Source organism: Ictidomys tridecemlineatus, chromosome 8 (genome assembly GCF_052094955.1).
Source record: "Ictidomys tridecemlineatus isolate mIctTri1 chromosome 8, mIctTri1.hap1, whole genome shotgun sequence".
Classification (NCBI taxonomy): domain Eukaryota; kingdom Metazoa; phylum Chordata; class Mammalia; order Rodentia; family Sciuridae; genus Ictidomys; species Ictidomys tridecemlineatus.
The window spans coordinates 7,447,132-7,468,056 of NC_135484.1; the positions used below are offsets into that span (position 1 = coordinate 7,447,132).

General features: G+C 51.8%; 1 protein-coding gene across 1 annotated transcript in view; it reads right to left on the bottom strand.

The window, feature by feature from the left end:
• The window catches only part of Igf2r (insulin like growth factor 2 receptor), a 94,533-nt gene that overhangs the window by 34,915 nt on the left and 38,693 nt on the right, over window positions 1-20,925 (bottom strand). Inside the window, exons 11-22 of the mRNA XM_078018796.1 lie at window positions 18,886-19,050; window positions 16,823-16,963; window positions 15,946-16,089; window positions 14,569-14,706; window positions 13,884-14,031; window positions 13,199-13,376; window positions 12,302-12,417; window positions 11,788-11,956; window positions 10,156-10,335; window positions 9,408-9,509; window positions 8,117-8,218; window positions 5,787-5,982 (exon numbers count right to left, since the gene is read on the bottom strand). Coding sequence (XP_077874922.1) covers window positions 5,787-5,982; window positions 8,117-8,218; window positions 9,408-9,509; window positions 10,156-10,335; window positions 11,788-11,956; window positions 12,302-12,417; window positions 13,199-13,376; window positions 13,884-14,031; window positions 14,569-14,706; window positions 15,946-16,089; window positions 16,823-16,963; window positions 18,886-19,050 — 1,779 coding nt within the window. The remainder of the gene's footprint in view (window positions 1-5,786; window positions 5,983-8,116; window positions 8,219-9,407; window positions 9,510-10,155; window positions 10,336-11,787; window positions 11,957-12,301; window positions 12,418-13,198; window positions 13,377-13,883; window positions 14,032-14,568; window positions 14,707-15,945; window positions 16,090-16,822; window positions 16,964-18,885; window positions 19,051-20,925) is intronic.

Here is a 20,925-nt window from a genome sequence, read left to right on the forward strand (position 1 = left end):
TTTCAACAAATACTAAGCTCTGCTGCCCACGAGGGGGAAGGGAACACAGGGACCACAGAGGGCTCGGTGACTCCACAGAGCCAGGCCGGGAGTGGGGACGAATGGGCCTCCCTTGATCTCCCAGAAACATGCAGGAGGTAGGGCCAGGTGGGAAGAGCAGTAAGAGACCACATGGGAGCCCAGAAGTGTCCTCGGCCTGAGGGACTACTGGCTTCTACTCCAGGCACCATGGAGGGACGCAGCAAGGCTCTGAGCTGGTAAGGGACTCGTGTGATCTAACATTTAAAAAATAAGTAAAATCATTGCTGCATCCAATACAGACTATTCTGTCTGTGAGGCAAAGCAAGCAGGGAAGGAAGTGCCTGCCGCAGGCCGGGCAGTGGGGCGCGTGGGGCAGGGGCTGCAGCTACACTGACCCTCCAGGGCTGTCCATCATCACCTCCAACTTATAAGAGGAAACTGAGGCAGGGGGTAAAGCCCTGGTTATATAAGTGAGCAGAGCCCATGGAGCACTCCAGCCTGACTGTCAGGCCATCAGGAAATGTCCACCACTGGTAACTGTGTGACCACACTGTAAACCTGGTAACACTGTGAGACACGAGGTTTTCAAAACTGGAGCCAGAAAAAGACATCACAGATAAATGATGAGCTTATTTTCTTTTAAAACAGTGCTCTATATGGAGAGCAAAAGAGCTAGACAAGAGGAGGGCGTGCTGCTCCGTGGACAGCAGGGCGGACGGTGGCCGAGTCTCAGGCCCCCATCTGTAGAGCACCACCCCCCGGCTCTGCCCTGTGCTCATGGCTCTGACCCAGGGAGTCCAGAGTGAGCTTTCTCTTCTGGTGGAATGTCCTCACCTGACTCTTGTACCCAGGAAGCTGGCCTCCTACAAAAGTGTGCCTTCCATGCCCGTCTGTGGTGGTTTCAGAAGAACTGGCGTGAGTTCTTTGAACATCTGGTAAAATTCAGCAGTGAAGCCATCTAAGAGTGGGCTTTTCTTGGTTGGGAACTTTACTAGTGATTCGCTATTGTTCTTTCTAATTGGTCTGCCAGGTTTTCTGTGTCCTCATGGATGTGTGCCCACACGTGTCCACGTTTCCCCACAGGCTGGCATAAAGTGGCTCCAGTGGCTCCTGTGTTATCACTGGACTGTCTTCTTTTCTTCTTCCTGTTTTTACTTGACTTCTCTATTTTTTCTTGAATAATCTAAACATTTCTTTTTCAAAATAACTCTTTGCTTCATTGATCTTATTGTAACTTTTTAGTTACACTTATTTTCACTTATTTCTGCTTCAATCTTTTTTTTGGGGGGGGGGTATAGGGATTGAACTCAGGGGCACACAACCACTGAGCCACATCCCCAGCCCTATTTTGTATTTAGAGACAGGGTCTCCTGGGTTGCTTAGCACCTTGCTTTTGCTGAGGCTGGCTTTGAACTTGTGATCCTCCTGCCTCAGCCTCCCAAGCCACTGGGATTACTGGCGTGCACCACGACGCCCGACTTCTGCTCTAATCATGAGTTTAGATTGTTCTTGTTCCTTGAGTTGCATCTTGATAGTTTATTTTCAAATCCCCCCCCCCCCCGTGCAGGCATTTATTCCTATGTTTCCCATGGGTTTTGAAAAGTTGTGCTTTTGTTTTCATTTGTTTCAAGAGATTTTTTAAATTTCCTTTTGGTTTTTTCATCAACCCATGAGTCGCTCAAGACATTATTGATTAATTTCCACATTCCCCTGATTTCCAAGTTAATTTCTGATTTTAGTCCACTAAGGTCAAGGAAGATGAATCCTGTGGTCTCAGTTGTCTTTACTCTGTTGAGACCTGTGTCTTGGCCTAGCATGTTCCGTGTGTGGATGAGGAAAACGTGCTCCTGCCTTCTGGGTGACCCTTCTGGACACGTCTGCAGTCCCCTCGGTACAGTTCACCTTGGATCTTCTCTGTTGCTAGGTCTGGAGGGCTGACCATTTCTGACCTCCTGTGGTTTGTTTGCTTGGCGTAGTTTTTCCACCTCTTCAGTCTGTGCCCGTCTTCACTGGTGAAGGAAGTTTCTTATAGTCACCCTATCACTTTTTGGGGGTTCCTTTTAACAAGTCTGTATCTTTTCACTGGGGAATCTAGTCCACTTACATTTGAGGTTGTTTTTTTTGTTTTCTTTTTTCAATTTTTTACCTTTATTTCTTTCGTTTATTTATTTATTTATTTTTACATGGTGTGAGGATAGACCTCAGGGCCTTGCACTTGCTAAGCGAGCGCTCTACGGCTGAGCCACGACCTCAGCCCACCTTGGAGGTTTTTAGTGACAAGTAGCAGCATACTTCTGTCTCCGTCAATTTCTTTCTTGTCACTTTGTATAGGCTCTGTTCACTTTTCCTCTTCTTCATCTTTGCCGTTTCCTACTTTTCTCTATTGTTACGGTTTGATTCTCTTTCTCTCATCGCTGTTCTTTGCTGACTTGCTTGTTCTCATGATCACAGTTAACCTTTCTCTTCCACTGTAGAACTTCCTTAAGCATTTATTGTAGAGCCAGAAGCCCTTCACTTAGAAAGTCTCCCTTCTACTTTATTTCTGAAGTCTATAGCCTCGCTGGATATAAAAACTGTGGATGGCAATTTTTTTCTTCCAGGACTTTGTACCATCACATTTCCAGCAGGTTGGTAGTTTCTGCAAAGAAGTTGCTTGTTACGTCTGCCGGGGCTTCCCCTACAAGTGACATGATGCTTTCTCTTGCTATCTCTAGAATTCTGCCTTTGGTTTTCAACAGTTTAACTACAGTGTATCTCAGGACCTTTTTATTTTGGTCAAATCTACTAATGGGTTCTTTTGACTTTGTGGACATATACAACTTACCAACATGTCTAAAGTCTCCAGCAGTTATTTCATTGAATGCATTGTCTATGCCTTTTCTCCTCCTTCTGGAATACACATAATACAAACATTTGCTCACTCAATGATATCCTGTGTTCTAAAGACTTTCTTTATTCCTTCATATTTTTTTCTTTTTTATTAAAAACAAAATACGACAAGGTTACTTTAAAAGACCTGTCTCCAAAATCAGAATCCTTATTTCTTCTAACTCAGAAATTCTTCCTTCTTATCAAGTCCACCATTAGGGTTCTCAACTGTTTTTGAAATTTCATTTGAGTTTTTTAGCTCCAAGATTTCTGATTGGTTCTTTATTTTTCTAATAATCATTATCTTGAATTCTATGACATGCAGTTTATGATTTCCTTTTCTTTTGTCTGTCACTAGTGGGTTGTTACATTATTCTGCAGGCAGCACGGTACTTCTCCACGTTCCCTGTGTGCCTGCATTGTCATTTACATCTCTGGTGGGTCAGCTGCCTCTACCAACTTTATAGGGTGACTTTCATAGTGAAGAGTATGCTCGTGCCGTGCCTGTCCTCATGCTGGCTGGGCACTCTGCCTTGGCTCTCGTTCCTGGTGGGTACCTCGGCATAGTGTACACACAGCTTCTGTGGCTGTAATCAAAGCTGGTGATGTCTGCAGGTGTCCCAGAGGCCCAGGTTGAAGAAGCTGTGGGACTGCACCACCCGCTGGAATGCAGCTCCCCTAGGGGAAGTGGGTTTTGCTGAAAGCGACAGATACCGTGGGCTCAATGGTGGGTATGGAGTACCCATTGGTTTCTGAGAGTCATATGAGGATGGGACCGCTCCTGTGAGTGAAGCACAGCATGCTGGACAGCAGGATGAGGGGCCTGCCCATGTCCCAGGACCACATGGTAGCCATGCCACACTAATGGACTCAGAGAATCTGTCATTGCCTGAGGGCTGCACAGATAACTATGCAGAGCCTTCAGGAGCTGATATACTCAAGGAGATCTGCTCAGCTCTTTCCCAAGGCCACGGGCAGGTGATGGGCCTGAACATCCCTTCTCAGGACCTTTGTGAGATGACTTTCTGAGTAAAGACTGCTCAACTACTTGCGGGCCATGGTAGAGGAGGGCAGGGTTGTTGAGCTGCTTTCTGAGGCCAAGAACGAGAAGGCCGAGCACTTGGGTGTTCCCAGGGTAGTGGCTGGAGGCACCATTTATGGGGGCCTCTGCAGTCTGAAGATGCTCAGGAGGGACCACCAGATGCTTCCTAGAGCTGAGGGAGAGTGAGCAGGGTCTCCTGGCTGGCTCATAGGCCTGAGTCAGGTGAGCTGCTGTGAATCTCCTTCACAGGACCCCAAGTGAGTGGGATCTCAGATGGCACTAAATATATGTATTTAGTCGTAGATGAACACAATACCATTACTTAATTTACTTTTTTGTGGTGCTGAGGATCTAACCCAGTGCTCCACACATGCTAGGCAAGTGCTCTACACCCCTGAACCACAGCCCCAGCCCTTCAGGGTTGATTTTGAGGGACAGGACTACAGATGCTGTGTGCTCATCTCCCTCTGTATTCGGTCACCTTGTAGCTCTGTGCCCTGCACTGTCTCTGTCACATCCCCAGCGCACTCTGGCACCCTGCTTTGCTCACTCGAGTGAATCAGGTATTGCTTGTCCTCGCTTGGTCCTCTAGTGTGGATGGAGGCATACCAGGCTCCTCTTGTCAACCATCCTGCTGACCTCTCTCCAAGACTCTGAATTCTTAAACTACCTCATAAGTTACTCCTTTGCTACCCTGGCTATTCTTCTCCCAGCAGCGTCGAACTTTCCACTTCTGTTAGCTTGAGGTGCCATGTATAAAAGTAAAGGAAGACTTTTGACACAGGGGTGATGGATCCAAGATAGCAATAAATTGGTGATGTCTGCCAGGATGGCAGCAGCACTCTTAGCAACCACACCACACCACTGTCTCTACCCAAGTTTAGCAAGGCATGATGGTAAGGGTTTAACAATGGCAGAGGTTGTGACACTGGACATGTAGACTCAAAAATCCAGCTCTGCTGCTCACTAGCTGTGTGGCCCTGGGCAAGTTTCCACACCTCTGGGGACCTGAGGATGAGTTTGTTGGCAGAGCCAGCATTGGAATCCCAGAAGTCTGGATGCTTACTTTCATGCCACCCAAAAAGCCATCGCCTATGTCCCCGGACGTGGCCTTTCCAGTTTTCATTACTGCACGTATAAAATGAGGCCAGGGTTAAGCAAGAGGTCATAAACACGAGGAGGATAAGACTCACAGAGCCGGCATGAGAACGCACCAGACAAGGTACACACAGCATTTTAACACAGGCCTGGCACACAGCAAGTACGCTACATGCAGTAGCTGCTGTTGTCCTGGCCCAGCTGCTGGCATCGTAAGGGTCATGGGCTTGATCTTGCACTTCATGACCCAAAAAGCGCCAATGGTTTCTGCTGTCCAACACAGGCGCGAAAAGGAGCAGAAATGCTAACAAATTTACACAGCAAAATCATATTTTAAGAAACCATGAAGATCGAATGGAAAAATCAGAAGCAAGAAATTAACTTAGGAAAAAACAGTAACTTTTATGATCTTCATCCCTACCCCTCTCTTCTTCAGTACCTAAAAGAAACGTGATAACGGGTAAGAGAGTCCACTGGGAGAACTGGGGGTGCAGGAGAAAGGAATGCCAGGGGAGGGGAAGGAAGGCCAGCATCTTGGGGACCAGTAACTCAGGGCCACCTCTCCAGAATCTCAGAATTACACTGAAAGGAGCCGGTTAAGGCACCCATAGTGAGAGGCGGCCATGTGCATGTACAGGAGACCAGGCAGGAAAGGGGCGGGCCCCGAGGGAACAGCAAAGGTGTGCTGGCGGCACGGACTCAGAGAGGTCCGCTGAGGCGGGAGCCCCGTCAGCTTAAGAACAGAGCCCAGGCTCACCTCTGTCCGCAGGAGGAGCCCCTTTATAGGTCAGGGTCAGGAAGCCCTCAGTGGACAGCTGGAGGCTCTTCTCGAATCCAACGGGCCTTTCCGGCCTCAGGTTCTTCAGCTCTTCTGTCTGGGTGGCTGCCTCACAGCCAGAAGCTGGTTTCCCACCAAAGGTCCCGCAGAGGGGCATCGTGCCGCACACGTTGAACTGGAGGCCAGAGGGCGAGAGCCGGGCAGGCCGGTTAGGCTACTGGGCTTGGCCCCGCAGGAGCCCTGGCAACCTCAGAGCCCACTGGATATTAGTTTACCTTCTCGCCACGTTGAGGCAGTGAAATCCTAGTTATTAAGTATGGCAAACACCAAAGTCTAAAGAGCAATAAGTGTTCTTTAAGTGTTAGTATACGCGGTTTTATTCATCTATGCTGCCCTGTATTTATAAAATGCATAAGATACGTGGCACATAGCAATGTCCCATATATAATGGAGGAAATATGATAAGCCATAACTTGACGGTATTTTTAATTATATCAGAGAAAGTACACATAGTTGGAGTCTTGTTAATTACAAGTGAATACAAATCGATGTCCCTATATTTCGTTAAGTTGACACAGTTTCAGTAAAATTAAATTTATTGTAGTTATGAAAACAAAACTGACTATGCTCTTTGATATGAAGATCCATAAGGGAAAAGTTCTCTCTGTTTATGTTAATAGGCAAAGAATTCAGAGCTCGTGACCACACACAGCAAGAGTTTTTCCTAAAGACTGCTGTTTCCTACTTGAGAGAGAAAATAAGTGCTAGACCTCACCCAAGTATTCTAACAGCTTTTGGGGCCACATCCAGGGGTGTGTGATGGTGCGAATTTGAAGCCAGTTCCCCTTTCTTCCTTCTAAATCTCTCCTACGAGCCAACGGCAGAGCTGGGAGAAGCTGCGGGCAGCCCAGCTGCCCAACACCTGCACACCCTCCAGTGCAAAGAGGCTGGGTCAGGGCCTCAGAGAGGCCTCCCGTGGCAGCTTCAGGGCCCAGGAGGTGCTGGGGAGCATCCAGGACAAGTGGGTCCAGCAGGACAGGGTGCAAGAAGCCATGCAGAACTGGCTGGTGGACAGTGACGTCCATGCTGTGGCTCCCTGTCCTGGAACAACGCTGGAGCCTCAAGCCCCTTCCACCAGTCAACTGTACTCCTACCTCTGCCACTCACTGTCTCTGACATTCCTGATATTCACAAGCTGCCTCCTAATGCCCTGGGCTTAGGTGCACAAGGCAGGACCTCTCTGGGCTGTTTCTAGCATGTTCTCTATGGGGTTCTTGGTCATCTCTCCAAGCATGCTCTCTGCAGTTCAGTGAGGTTCTCACCTTCCTCACACCAGTGCAGGCAACCAAACAGCCTCTCCCTTTCCTTCCCCCATCAATACCACCTGGTATAAACCAGACTCTGCAGTAGCAGCTACTCTATAAACCAAACAGTACCAGAACACACACTTGGGCCATTAAACATTTGTAGTTTGGTATTATGAAATGGCAACGACTCCAGGTAACATGCTGGAAAAGGGGATGGGGAGACACAGCCAAAGCCTGTCCAGGGGCAAGGCCTGGCCAGTCTCCCTGGCTGGGGGCTGGGCTGTGTGCCCTCTTGCCTGTGCTCTTTCAGCCCCAGGGACCTCCTCCACATCCAGTTACTACAGACCAGTTCTCAAAGCATATTACAAAAGTAGACACTGATCTAAGAATTTAAACCAAAACCAAGATGTCTGAAAAGTTTTCTCCCCTGCTAGTGGTGCTATTTACAAAAGAACAGCATTAATGGGGAGATCGTCCTCCTTAGAAACCCAGGCAAACCACAGGAACTATTTTTGAAGAAAGCACTCTCAGAAGAGCCTAGAACACATTCATCTATGTGGTCTTCCTTTTACGGGACCAATAAATCACTGTTTTCTCTTGACCGCAAGGTCTCAAACTCCACTGCTCATCCAATCACCTGGAGGGCTTGTGAAGCCCCACTGCTGGCCCAGCCCAAGTTGACTCACAAGGTTCAGGTGGGGCCATGACCTGGACTTCTAACAGGCCCCAGGGATGCCGCCGCAGCAGCTCTGGGGACTGCTGCTGGACACAGCACTGGGTTGAGAGGACAGTGTGCCACATGGGAACTGCTGCAGGACAGCGGGGACGAGGTCACTGCATCTTCCCCTTGACCATGTACTTCCTCATCTCCCGGGGGAGGATGCCATCATAGTGCCTGGAATTCCTGAGGACACCTACCACCCCAGGTCACTTTCTCAGGGGACTTTAATGCACTGTCTCCTTGATTCCAAGCAAATTAGGAATTCATCATATCACTCTTACCACAAAGGTCTTCCCAATGCCCGAGACCACGTATCCTTGGGAGCTGTTGAGTGGGTTGAGATCAAACACAAATCCAGTGTTGGGGTCCCTTATGGAGCAGGCCTACAGGAGGCAAAACGGGGGGAGGAGAAATTCAGTCCAACTCCTCAGCAGCACGACAAACACGGCACCTTCAGAAACCTGCCGCTGAGCTCTGCAGAGCTACCAGAAAGGCAGCCCTGAGTGCACCCACACCTTCCAGTACTGTGCCTCCCCACACCAAGTGCGACAGACTCAGAGGTGCGCAACTTGCCCACACACTCTTGAACCACTGCATGATCTGAATAAGCAGAGTATCGATAGTCCCCCCAGGGGAAAGGTAAGCGGGAACTATCGGCGACTATAATAATTCCTTTAAAAACCATCTGAAGAAATCCTGAGTTCTGTTTTCTGTCTCTGAATTATTCAGGGAAAGAAAGGCACTGATGGCATGATAGGGTAACTTCAACCACGTTCCCTCCTCTTAAGGTGTGAGGAACTTTGCCATGGGCTTCCAGTGTCCCCCAAACACAGGGAATGGGGCACTGATCACAGTCCCAGAAGCGCCGACCACAGGTAAGGTGCCTGGCACCCCATGTTCCCACCCTCATGGTGCACCTACGAGCAGGACCCTGAGCTGGGTTCATCCATGGGGACAAGCCAAGGTCTCTTCTGCCAGAAACTCTGCAGTCTGGGGAGAGGTTACCAGGAAGGGAGGAAAACAAGCCCCACCACAAGGAACCGCTCTGTGCAGACCACTGCCCTGGGCAGGTAGAGCCCACAGCAGCAGCTTGCTGCCACATTTGCAGGACAGCATGCAGCTGGGAGGAGCAGGGCCAAGGCCACAGCAGCAGAACCAGCCTGGGCACTGTGGCAGTTGCCAGCCAAGGAGGAGAGAGCTGGGAGGGAGATGCAGGGATCACGAGAGCCAGTGGCCCACAGCCAGGGCTCCGCAATGTTCTAAGATGGAGTGACATACGAGCCAGCCAGACCTCTGTGGGGATGGAGAGCCCCAGGGCCCACCGGGTGGGTGTCGCTGCCACACAAAAGAGCTGGGCAGAGAACGGAGGGGCTACAGCGAGCGGGAAGCAGAAGCAAGGCTCCTGTTTCTCATCCTGGATCTGGGCCTCCAGCGTGGGGAGAGATAGCAGGAGGGGCTCCAGACACCTGCTATCCATCAGAGCAGATGCAAGGTGGGCTGGTGCAGAGCTGAACACCAGGGGACCATCAAGCAGGAAGCTCAGCGAGGGGCCAGGTGGCAGGCAACACGTACCTGGTCGGTGTCCGTCATCGTCTGCACAGGGCAGGCAGCCTCTGTATTCCACAGGAAACTGACCACACATCCCCAGTTGAGAGAAAATATCGGGTGGGTGTTCTGAAAGGTCAAGTGCAGGATAAGAGTGCAGAGAACCATCATCTAGCCAACAGAGTGCCAGAGCCACCGAGGCCAGTCGATCCCGCCAGCGTTCCCTGTGCACCAGGTGGCACGGGCACTATCTACGTGAGACTTGCCATCCTCAGTTTACCCTACTGACTCGGGTATTCAAAAACCCTCGGCCCTGCTATATACATAAAGCTCCCAGTAAAGGAAGCAACTGGGTTTGGGACAATACAAAAAAGTTCTGGAAACGGGTCCTGGTAAGAAATGCACCACACAAGTACTTTATGTTTCTTTTCCTTTTTAAAAATTTTTTGAACTAGGAATTAACCCAGGGCCACTCTACCTCTGAGCTACACACATGCCTAGCTATTTTTATGTTTTGAGACAAGGTTTTGCTCAAAAGACCCTGAGTTGCTGAGGCTGGCCTGGAATGTGGGAGCCCGTCTCAGTCTCTTGAGAGGCTAGGATTAGAGAGTACACCACCGCGCCCAGCCTTAACGTTCTTACCCAAAATGTCTGAAAGGGTGTATCGTGTCGTTTACATTTAACCATGATGAAAAACAAACGTCACTGTGACTGTATATCATGACCCGAAGCATGTTTCTGTGGCGTTCTCCCCCGCCCACCAGCAGCGCCTTACCAGGCTCCCCCTGGAGCAGATGAGATGAATCCTGGTGCTGTAGGTGGTCAGCTGGCCATCGCTGGTGGTGCAGGCCGAGCCGTTCACGTACTCCAGGAGGAGGCTGCCGCTCTCCTCCACCACGGGGCCCGCCTTGGCAACTCCCAGGTTACTGACAGACACCACCTCGGTGAAGGAGCCCTGCAACACCAGTGGGTCAGGCTCCCCGAGGACAGCCAGTCTCCCCACAAGCCACTCTCATCTGTGGTGGACACACCCGCAAAGTCGCCCCAGTGAATCACTGGACACTGAAGTACTGCTCCCAGGGGAGTTGGGCAGTCTGTCTGCATCTCACCTAGGCCACAGTCTTACACCCTGTGCACAACCCATCCTGACAGGTCCGCTTGAGGCTTGGACATGTTAAGTGACTCGCGCGCCCAAGGGTGTCCTACTAACAGGTGCAGGTCAGGTCACAGACCCCAGTCCACCCGGCACCGGACACGGCTTCTGCACTGCACCCCCCGCCCACTCCACCTTCTGGTCATCTCAGCAGGAGGCTGAATGACAGGATGGCGCATCACCTTACTCATCAACCTCAGCTAGGAACATGCACGTTGGGCCACTGTGCATGTCTGAGAACCACCAAGGAAGCACTCTGTATGCTGACCAGGGGGTTATAAATGACACTGAGGAAGCCAATTCACAATGTGGAACTAGAAATGAGGGCTGGCGATTCTCTGAGGTCACTGCTCCTACAAGGACCACTGCATGTACACAAAAACAATTCTTTCCTGCCTGCCTGCCTATCTACCTACCTACCTACCCATCAATCATGCTGAGGATCTATTTCTCTATCATGCTGGAGGTGGATCTATCTCCCCATCTACCTATCGTGTTGTATCTATGTATCATGTTGTGGATCTATCTGTTATGCTGGGGATTGATAAAAATCAATCAACCTACCTATCTACCTACCTACTTACTATGCTGAGGATCTAGCTACTTATGTGTTGTGCTGGGGATCTATCCAACTATCATGCTGGGAACTGAATCCAGACTTCATCTGAGCTAGACAAATGCTCTGTCACTGGGCTTTATCCCCAAACACCAGGAACTCAGCTCTTAACCACCAGAGTGCCATTAACGTGTGCCAAGGAAATACTCTCCTGCCTGCTGTTTTTACGGCAGGCACCCCCTCACTGTGAGGGTCACCATTCACAAGGAGACATGCAGAGGTCCTGGAGGTCACTGAATCCAACTGGATTGCCAAGGGCAGCTCAGCAGCAGGAGTGAGAGCTAGGCCTGGATCTAGAACATCCACACAGCTCCCCAGGCTGATAATCCCCTGGAGGCAGAAACTCTTTTACAGAAGCCAGCTGAACCAGACACTTGAATTCAGGCCCCACACCATCATTCAGAGCTTTCCTCGCCCTTTATTTGCTCAAAGGTGAACAATGCACTGGCATTTTCTTGAAGTTTCAAATCTGAACAGACTCAAATATGTCTCATTCTGTGCAGGAGGCGGGTCAGTTTCCACAGAGGCCCGGTCTGATGCAGAGGGCTGCACCTGAGCAGCCAAGCTAGCTGTGATCTAGGGTCCCAAAATAATCACTAAGCCAGGGGGGACAGGAGACACAGGGAAGACAGACTCACCTGATCTTTCTCATACTTCATCTGGCAGGCGGATGTGTACCGATCACAGCCCGGCACAGGATTCAGGGGCCGGCACACATTTATGTAGTACTTCCTCCAAGTGACATGCTCCCCTGAGTTGTCCATGGCATACCAGTTCCCTCCGTGATCACCTTCAGACTTTGCTAGACTGAAATTTCAAGAAAGATTGTGCTTTTTTAGAGTTTACCCACTGCGTGCAGGTATTCCTAAAGAGAGAACCTATCAGTGAATCACGCTTTGCTAAGACACACAACTGGGGACACAGGCTTGCGTTCGACTGTCACCACGCTCTGCACAGCCTACCCCGAGTCTGCTTCAGTAAGCCCCCACACCTCGCCAACCACCGATTTAGACACCAAAGCTTCAGGCTGAGGTCTTGCTGTAGCAAAGAGTGGGCAGCACTGCTAAATCTGCCAGAGCCAACGTGACATAAGCTGGTTACATGCTCACCAGCAACATTTAGGGGACTTCGGCAAAGAGGGCCAGGCCTCACCTGGACAGATCGTACTGCTCCAGTGTGGAGGGGTCAGTCACCACACACTCCAGGGGCTCCTCTGGGCAGGCGTAACTGGTGTACCACCGAAAGTTGTAGGTAGAGCTGTCCTCTTCCTAGTGAAAGACAAGGGAAGAGACATTCACGGTGCTACTGTTAGGATACTCAATGTCCCCAAAGGCCCATGTGTCCATTCTCGGTCCCTAGTTTGCACTAGTGGGAGGGGTGGACCTTTAAGAGGCAGGGCCTAGTGGAAGGGCTTCAGGTCACTGGAGGAGCGCCCACTACAGGGCTGTGGGACCCTGGCCCCTCCTCCACCTCTCTTGCTTCCTGACTCTGCCACACACATTCCGCGATGTGTCATCTCGCCAGAGGCCCAAATCAATGAGCCAAACAGATAGAGACTGAGGCCTCCAAAACTGTGAGCCTCTTCCCTTTGCAGTTGATCATCTCACATGTTTGCTGTATAGACAAGAGCTGACCAGCACAGGTGGCAAAAAGAAATGCTATCAAAGACAACATTCAAAATACGACAAGGGTGTTGTTTTAAATGAAAACTCTATGAGAGAAAGTCTCCTTCATCCACATCCGTTCATTTCAGTAAAGAGAAGACGCCCACGAAGATGGAAACTCAGCCTCGGTTCAGTGGAGATAAGGACGACTTCTGATTCGTTTGCAGTTTTATGCCCCAAACCAACGGGGTTGAGGGAATCATGAGCGTCCGGCCCACTGAAAGCAAGCTTAACAAATGAACAAATACTGCCTCTGCACCCTGGCAAATCTGAAAGGAATAATTAAGATGATTTGGCCAGAAAACCAGACTATTAATAGCTCTGCTTCTAAATAAAGGGTCAACAGGCAAATGTCCCCAGGAAAACCACACAGGACAGCTCCTACCTGGTATTCAGGGAAACCAACTCCGGCTTCTCGATCGCAAAGAAAAGTGATGAGTGTTGCCCTCGGAGTGCGCTTTTCGTTGTTGTAGGGTGTGCCGTCTCTGTAGTTCAACTGGATCATCCCATCGTAATACGAAAGCTTAGCATTACTCAGTCCCAAGTTCCACGACTTCTTATCACTGAAATAAACACAAGAAACGTCTCTGAGAAAGCCCTAATGAGCAGATGCATTCTCAGGTCCATGTGGAGTTGAAGGAAGGGCCGGTGGGCAGAGTGGGGAAGCCCCCGCGAGCAGGACTCGGGCTGCAGCCCACGGGAAGCCCACAGGCTTCCAACCGCAGGGAAAGAGGGCCTTCCTTGCCCCCACCAGGACCCAAACCCACTCTTGGCGCCACTGGCTCAAGGTTCGACTCACTGCATTTCACTACACCACACAGAAAAGAGAAATGCACACAGTAATGTTTAAAATGTGCGAAATGACAGAAGTGGGGCAAGCGTAAGCCCCTCCTCGTCCCCTGGGATGTGGCACGCGGTCTCTAGCAAGTAAGGCTCCCGGCGTCCCGCACTGAGGTCCTCTCAGCCATTAACGCCTGCGGTGGAGCGAGGTTTTAGGAGGTACCCACCTACTCCTGAATACATGTCCCTTTACACAGAAGGCCCAGGACAAACGCAGAGAAGTCACTTGCCTCTTTGCCACCTGGCAGGCCCCGGCGTCTGGCTGACAGGAGTCCTGGGACACGGCTCCACAGACGTTGATGTAGAAGTCATACTCGGCCGTCTCAACTTTATAGGCACCATTTTTCTTTGTGAGCGGTGACAAATTAAAAGAAAACCCTAAGTAAGAGTTCAAACAATAAAAAGCATGTGAGGCCAGGCGGAAGGGAGTCCTCGGGGCAACCTCACCCCACAGCGAAGAGGAGATGACTCCCCAGAAGCAGCCGAAAGGCAGCTTCAGCAGCAGCCTGTGGTTACCAGCGCTTCCCCCTGGAGATGGAGCCGACACACCCCCCCCCACTCAGTAACCTACAGCCCGACTCAAAGCCCACAGTCGCCGTCTCCCACGCCACAGTACATCCGAGCAGGATGACCACAGTCCAACATCCTTCTTGCAGAATCTCCCAGGTAGGATTCTGGGCTAGGCCTCGTACTAAAGCCTTCCAAACCTAAGCCATCCCTCGTGTTCCGAAGGTGTCGCATGCAGCAAACCCAACTCGACCATGAACCCAAGGCACCATCCACAGGTCTAGCCCCAACATCAGACACACAGGGTTTTGGGCAAATAGCATTAATTAAACTCTAAAGCAGGTTCCCTCTAAAACACTCACAGAAATGTTCAGGAAAAATCTTTAGAGGTGCTGCTGAGACACACACCTGCCTGGGAATCAAAGACGGTGCAGTTCTCCCCTTCTGTCCTCGACAGCACGCAGGCAGCTGCCGTGTGCCACTCAAACTCGTAGAAGCAACCATCATCCCTGGAAGCCCTCAACACCGGGCCACTCTCCAGATCACCTGCATCGAGACAAGAAACCTATCAACCTGCTTGTTCTGAAACATCTCTCCTTACTCTTGCTTTGTTAAAAGCAATCTGGAATCCCAGCTACTCAGGAAGCTGAGGCAGGAGAACTGCAAGTTCAAAGCCAGTCTGGACAAGACAGTGAGACCCTGTTTCGAACTGTTTTAAAAACCTTTAATGGGCTGGAGATGTAGCTCAGTGGTAGAGCACCCCTGGGCTCACCCTCTGGTGCTGCGTGCACACGCACAGACACACAGCAGACTAGGGAAGGACAGCAGGAAATGAGATGCAGCACATTCAAGGACAAAAGGTTGATCTTACAAATGCTGCATGATTTGGCTTCTGTGAAATATCCAGAACAATCAAACCCAGAGAGCAGGCCTTAGACTGGTAGCAGGGGGCAAGGAATGGAGAGTCCTTGTTCAGTGGCACTCAGTTTAACTCTGGGAAGATTAAAAGTTCTGGAGATGGCCTCCAGAGGGATGCAAAAACAGCGTCATGTGTTTAATGCACTGAACCATACGCTTCAAGATGGGCCAGGTGGTAAATTTTAGGCTATGCCTATTTCATCGGAATTTATAAAAGTGATTAAAATGTTAAGTTTTATGTAACATACATTTTACTACCAAAAAATAAACAAGAAAAAAATAGTCATAGCCTTTAATCTTCTCCCACTGCTAGGAATTTATCCAAAGGAAATATTTCAGTGGGAAGTCGATGGATGGTGCAGAGAATCAGTTCTCAGCACCAGAAACATGCCAGTAATCCAACCATACGGGAAATGTTTAAAAACAGAGAAACCATGCCATATCAACAAGGCAATTCCTAAAAACCAGAGAAAACAGGGCAACACAAAGGAGACAGCACTAAGGAAGTTAAGGCAGGTGAGGACAGAGACCTCGACTCGGCAAGAACAACGTCCACCTGTTAAGTAAAGTAGGTGAAGATGAAGGCATTTACATGGTGAGACTGTGGTTCTTTCCCCCTGGAGGGAAGATTCTCCTAGTTTGCTGAGCACTTCGTCTCTGACCCTGTCTCAGTCCTAAGGAACAGGACACTGTGCTCAGGACTCGTGTGGAAAACAATGTCCCAACTCCCCGCTGACACCACATGGTTTCTCCGTTTCTGGGTTGAAGTCCAAGACCCTCTGCAGGGAGCAGGAGACAGGGACACAGGAAGCGTATCACCCCTCTGGCCAATGCCAGGAAACACTTCTTTTTCCTTAACACCTTTACCTGGCTTGCACACGAGTGTGATGTTAGTCGCTATTTTCTTGTCACCACCACAATCATCACCATCTGAGTAAGAAAGCTGGATGTTTCCTTTCTCTTTTGTGGGCGAGGAGACAAATTTCCCCAGATTCTTGCTTCCAGTCTTATCTGGAAAAGAGAAAGCAAGACGAAGGGAAAACATGGTTCCCAAGGGTCACTAGGGGCTGGGGGTGGCTCCCAGCGCAGGAGGCTCTGGGGTGCATCCCATATACAGTTCTCTATAAGGTACTAAAACTCTGCTCCAAGTCCTGCTGAGACTCCAACAGCAACGCACCTGCCTGAAGGCACACCTGACCGTGCCCTGGGGCCATCCCTAACATCCACTGAGCTTCCGACATCCACAGCGGAGTGTCCCTGTTCTCCTCTCCTGGCCTTTTCAAGCGTACCTTCAAAAACAAGCTACTGACACACTGTGCCCCTGATGAGACGTCTGTGTGACGGCCACGAGCTGGAGAGGGCAAAGGAACCTGGGGCACAAGTGCCTCCCGTGGCTCTGGCTGCCGTCCACCACGGAAGGTGGACCATAAAGCTGTTACAACCAGTGTCACTTTACAAAGGCAGGGTCGGTCCTCAGGTCACAAACGGAGCGATGGTCAAGCGTTTTCCAGTGGGTCCCTTCTGTCCCCCCCTACAGCTTTAGCCAAAGTCAGGTGGCTTCAGCCAGTCTCAGGATTTGGAGGCACCCAGCAGGGCCTGACGTCTGTGTCACTGAGGCTGCTTCTTCACCGTCTCCATGTGGCACCCAGACAGAGCAAGCTAGATGGACTTCAGCAGGGTCTGAGGCAGCCAGGTCCCGCCGCCCACCCTCCCTCAGGAAGGGGGTCCCCGGCACCCAACTCACCCACGGCACACACAGCAGCGTCCTCGGGGCAGCTTGAGGCCTTGCCCTTTGGCAGCACCCTGTGACACACATTGATGAAGAAATGCTTCTTTTCTGTCTCCGTCTGGCTGCCCACCACGGCTTCCCAGTTCTGTTCTGATTCTGTAACCAAGGCAGGGAATTTGTTCTCCGTGGGTCACAACACAAATGGTGACCGGGCTACAGGTCAAGAGACCAGACCAGAGCTCGCTAAGCTCCTGGTCAGGAGTCCCAGGCACGCCCACCTCTGAGCCCTGGGAAGGTCAGAGCACAGGACCTTGAGGGACTCCGCTTTCTCTGAGGGTGACAGAAGTGAGCCAGTCCACCACTGGCTCAGAACAGGCTCACGGGGACAGGGAATTAAGAAGCAAGATTCTCCCAGTCCCCACAGTGCAAAAGCAGAAACTGAGAACCAAATCCAAAGCCAGCCGGTCTGGGGCCTGAAGAACCAACAGCCATCGGTAACACAGCCAGCCTCGGTCCTGGAGAGGCCAACGCGGCCGAAGGAACCTACAGCCTCTGGGTAACAGCGAGGGGCAGGACCCGAGGAGCGGTGCCGCGGAAGTAAGCAGGACACGTAGGGTCACCAGATCCAAAGGTGCCAGCCTGCTGCTGGCCAACAGAGGCAGGACTCGGCTGCCGTCAAGAACACAGCAGCACAGAGGGCGGTCACCGCAGGCAGAGCACCCCGCTGCCGAAGGAGAGCCTGCAGCCCGGCTGGGGAGGCCCGTCCTCTCGTGTCAATGGCCTGAGGAGCCATGCAGACGGCAGTGAGTGCGAGGCCCCAAGTGCCGCGCTGGGCTGCAGTGCAGGCGGCCTGCGGGGTCTTTGACGGGGCTGTCTGGGCAGCAGGCAGAATTTCAGCTCTCACCTCACAGCTGGCTACACACAAATGCTACCAACCCTCCAGGTTCCTCAGGACCAGGGCTGGGCTGGGAAGTCCAGCCCCTGCACTGCCTTGTCTTGTCCACAGTGACAGGACAAAAGCGTCCACTCCCAGCACCTGCCACCAGCTGGGCGCACTGCAAGGAGCTCCAGCCTGGAACCGTCAGGCAGTCGCCCTCAACTCGGCCACACAAGTCCTCAGCCCGGTCTCCGACCCCCAGACCACCACGCTCTGGTAGCGCACGCGTGGAACTGAACACGGCTCTGGGCTTCCACCAAGCACAGGGATCACGTACTGCAGAGCAGTCTGCTGACTGGGCTCAGGGCAGAGTCCTTGTGTGCATTCAGGGGAAACCCGGCCCCCACAGAGAGGAGTCCCCTCATGGTGGTACCTCTGAAAAGGGTCTCAGAACACAGTCACATCTGGTGGTTACGTGACTCTAGAACTCCTTCTCCACCCTACAGATGCGACGGCTCCCGTCTACCCAAACCAGAGCCGCTAAGCCCAGGCGCCCCTCTCCGCCTGCGAGGTCAGGCCACCGGCCAGAGCTTCCGTTCCGATGACCCCGCCCCCTCTCTCCTGTCAGATGCCAAGCCCCACGAAGGCAGAGGCGCACAGTCCAGGCCCGTCCTGCTGCCTGCCCCTGAGGCCCATCAGGCCTTCCCCAGGACAAGGCCCACCACACTGACCCACAATGATGCAGCTGTGTGTGGCACGGGGCAGGGCTTGTGACCCCAGGTCAGAGCAAGAGGCAGAGGAATGGGCATCGGCCATGAGCCAAGGCCCAGGTCCACCAGCCTCCACGGCCCGAGCCCACGGAAACCTTGCCCGGTGGAAGGCTGCAGGGAGAACCAAGCACTTTTTACTAATGTCTCTAAGCACAGAGTACAAGGTGGCCTAACACAACAGGCACAGGGCCGTTCTCATCAAACTCTGGTAAGATGGGCCCAGATAAACCAAGGAGAAAATGATGGTGCTGGCCTTGAACATGGGTGGTTCCACCTCCCACATCCATGCTCCTTATAATCCAGACAGCTACAAAAGAAGTGAAAAAGGGGTCGTGACCCAGTCGGTGATTAGAAACAGTCACAGTGTCCCCACGTATTCAGGGGTACTGTCCTGGGAACACAGGGCTGGGTCCGCATCGGGGGAGTGCTACCTGAGTGGCGGGCCAGTGCAGACAGGTCGTAGCGCTTCTTCCCATCGCTGGCCCCGCAGAGCAGGTCTTCCTTCTCCTTGACACAGGCGTACCTCGTGTCCCAGGTGAAGAAGTAGGTGCAGTCCACCTCGCCAGTGAACACAGGCTCTCCCTTCCCGTCATTACCTGCAGTGAAGAGGAAGCACCAAGCCCCGTCACCTGAGCTGCGGGACATCTGCACAGCCAGCAGGAACCACCCAGCGGTCAGTCAAAAGCCCCAGGCCTGAGCGATATCAGGGCCACTCCAGCAAGCCGTGGACACTCAGGCCCTCACTGGCAGCCTGCGCCTTTTCTTCTTGGTGGAGTGGCATCAAGCAGCCTCACAGAGGGCCATCACAACACGGTCGAGAGGAGTTGAAAGAACAAATAAGGACCGTGCAGGCAGCAGGGTCTCACCAGCCTGCAAGTCCCTATGGACCCCTCTGGGTGAGACCAGTGGTCCACAGAGAGGAGGACGGAGAGCAGAGCTCCGGGTCCCAGAGTGCCACTGTATGAGACTGAGCGAGACAAGCCCCGGGACTCGTCCCTACAGCGAAGGCCAGAGAAGAGGGCACGCTGGCAGCGGCTTCAGCTGAAGTGCACAGGACTCCACGAGCCAGCCCTGCCATGAGCTGAGGCCCAGGTCCACCAGCCTCCACGGTGAGAGGCACCTCCAGGTGCTACCGGCGTTCCTGGGACTTGTCAGGACACGCATCTGTGCTGTCCCCCCCGTACAACAGCCACCGCCACCTCCTGCACCCAAGCTCCCCCGCAGTACCGCTGCAATGCACCTGACCTGTCTTGTTTAACTTCTCCAAGAATTTTAGCTGAATAGTAAACCATAACTGCCTTCCACCAAATAGGGCCGTCCTGCTGCCTGCCCCGTAAGCAAAACCAAGGCGCTCTGTGCCCCTGCTGCGGCAGCATTCATCCTCCGTCCTCGGTGGAGAAGACAGCGCTGCCCTGGGAAACGGCTCACCTCCCCTCACAGCTCCACTTCCCAGCCTCGCTGTCTGAAGGACTGGGCCAGAAGCTTCACTCTGTCCCCCAGGGAGCAAAGGGATGCTGCTCCCATTCTGCAGAAACCCAGAGTACAGGTCCATGGCTGACCACATGGGGCACAGCCCCCACCTCCAGTCCTCTGTCCCCAATGTACTAAGGGCAATGAACCTTTAATGTACCAAGATTCACTTAAATTTGTGGGCAGTTTTTTTTTTTAACCTTTCACAATGTATTTTAAAGAAATTATCAGGATGCCCAATAACAAGGCATCACTTTACAGCAAATTAGGTGTGGATCATGGATGTCAATGTTAAAAAAGACCAAGAGAATCACGGACGCGCCTCTGTGTCTTAGAGACACATGAATCTTAGATTCATAAGCATAAATAGGTCCTAGAGATTTAACTTCAACTATGAACCACATTAAACTTGTACCACTGAACACCCACTCACATCCAAAAACAGACTCCACCATGGGACTTTATCTAAAAGCTCTACATTTAAACCTGAATACAATAGTGAAGTAATTCCATAGTACATAGTATGTTCAAAAGCATGGAGACTGAATCACAGAGCAGGAAGGGATCAGAACATTTTATACTGCACCTCCCACCTGAAAGAAGGCTCAAAGCCCACCCACCCACTAAGCCCCGGGCGTCTAGCAGGCTCCTGGTACAATCTCCACGAAGGCAGCCGTGCACACACTGCTGTTCCACCACGGGTACCGCTCACTTTGTCAGGGTAGTGACGACACGAGCTCACGGAAAGGAACGTCCTCTGCTGGGGCTGGTGATGTGACGGCTAAGGTGTATCTGAAGCATTTAATGATGGTCAGAGTGGTGGGCACAGACATCTCCATGGTAAGAAAGTGCCTTTGGTGTTTGGTTCCCAGCCCAGGGCTTCGCCAGCTGCTTCCCAAGGCCGACCCTTCTCCCCCACACCTTCCTGTGAGTCTGCGGCTGCTGTCCCACCAAATTCCTGGCCACCTGGGTCTTTGGGGATGGTTGTTCTACCTTCCCAG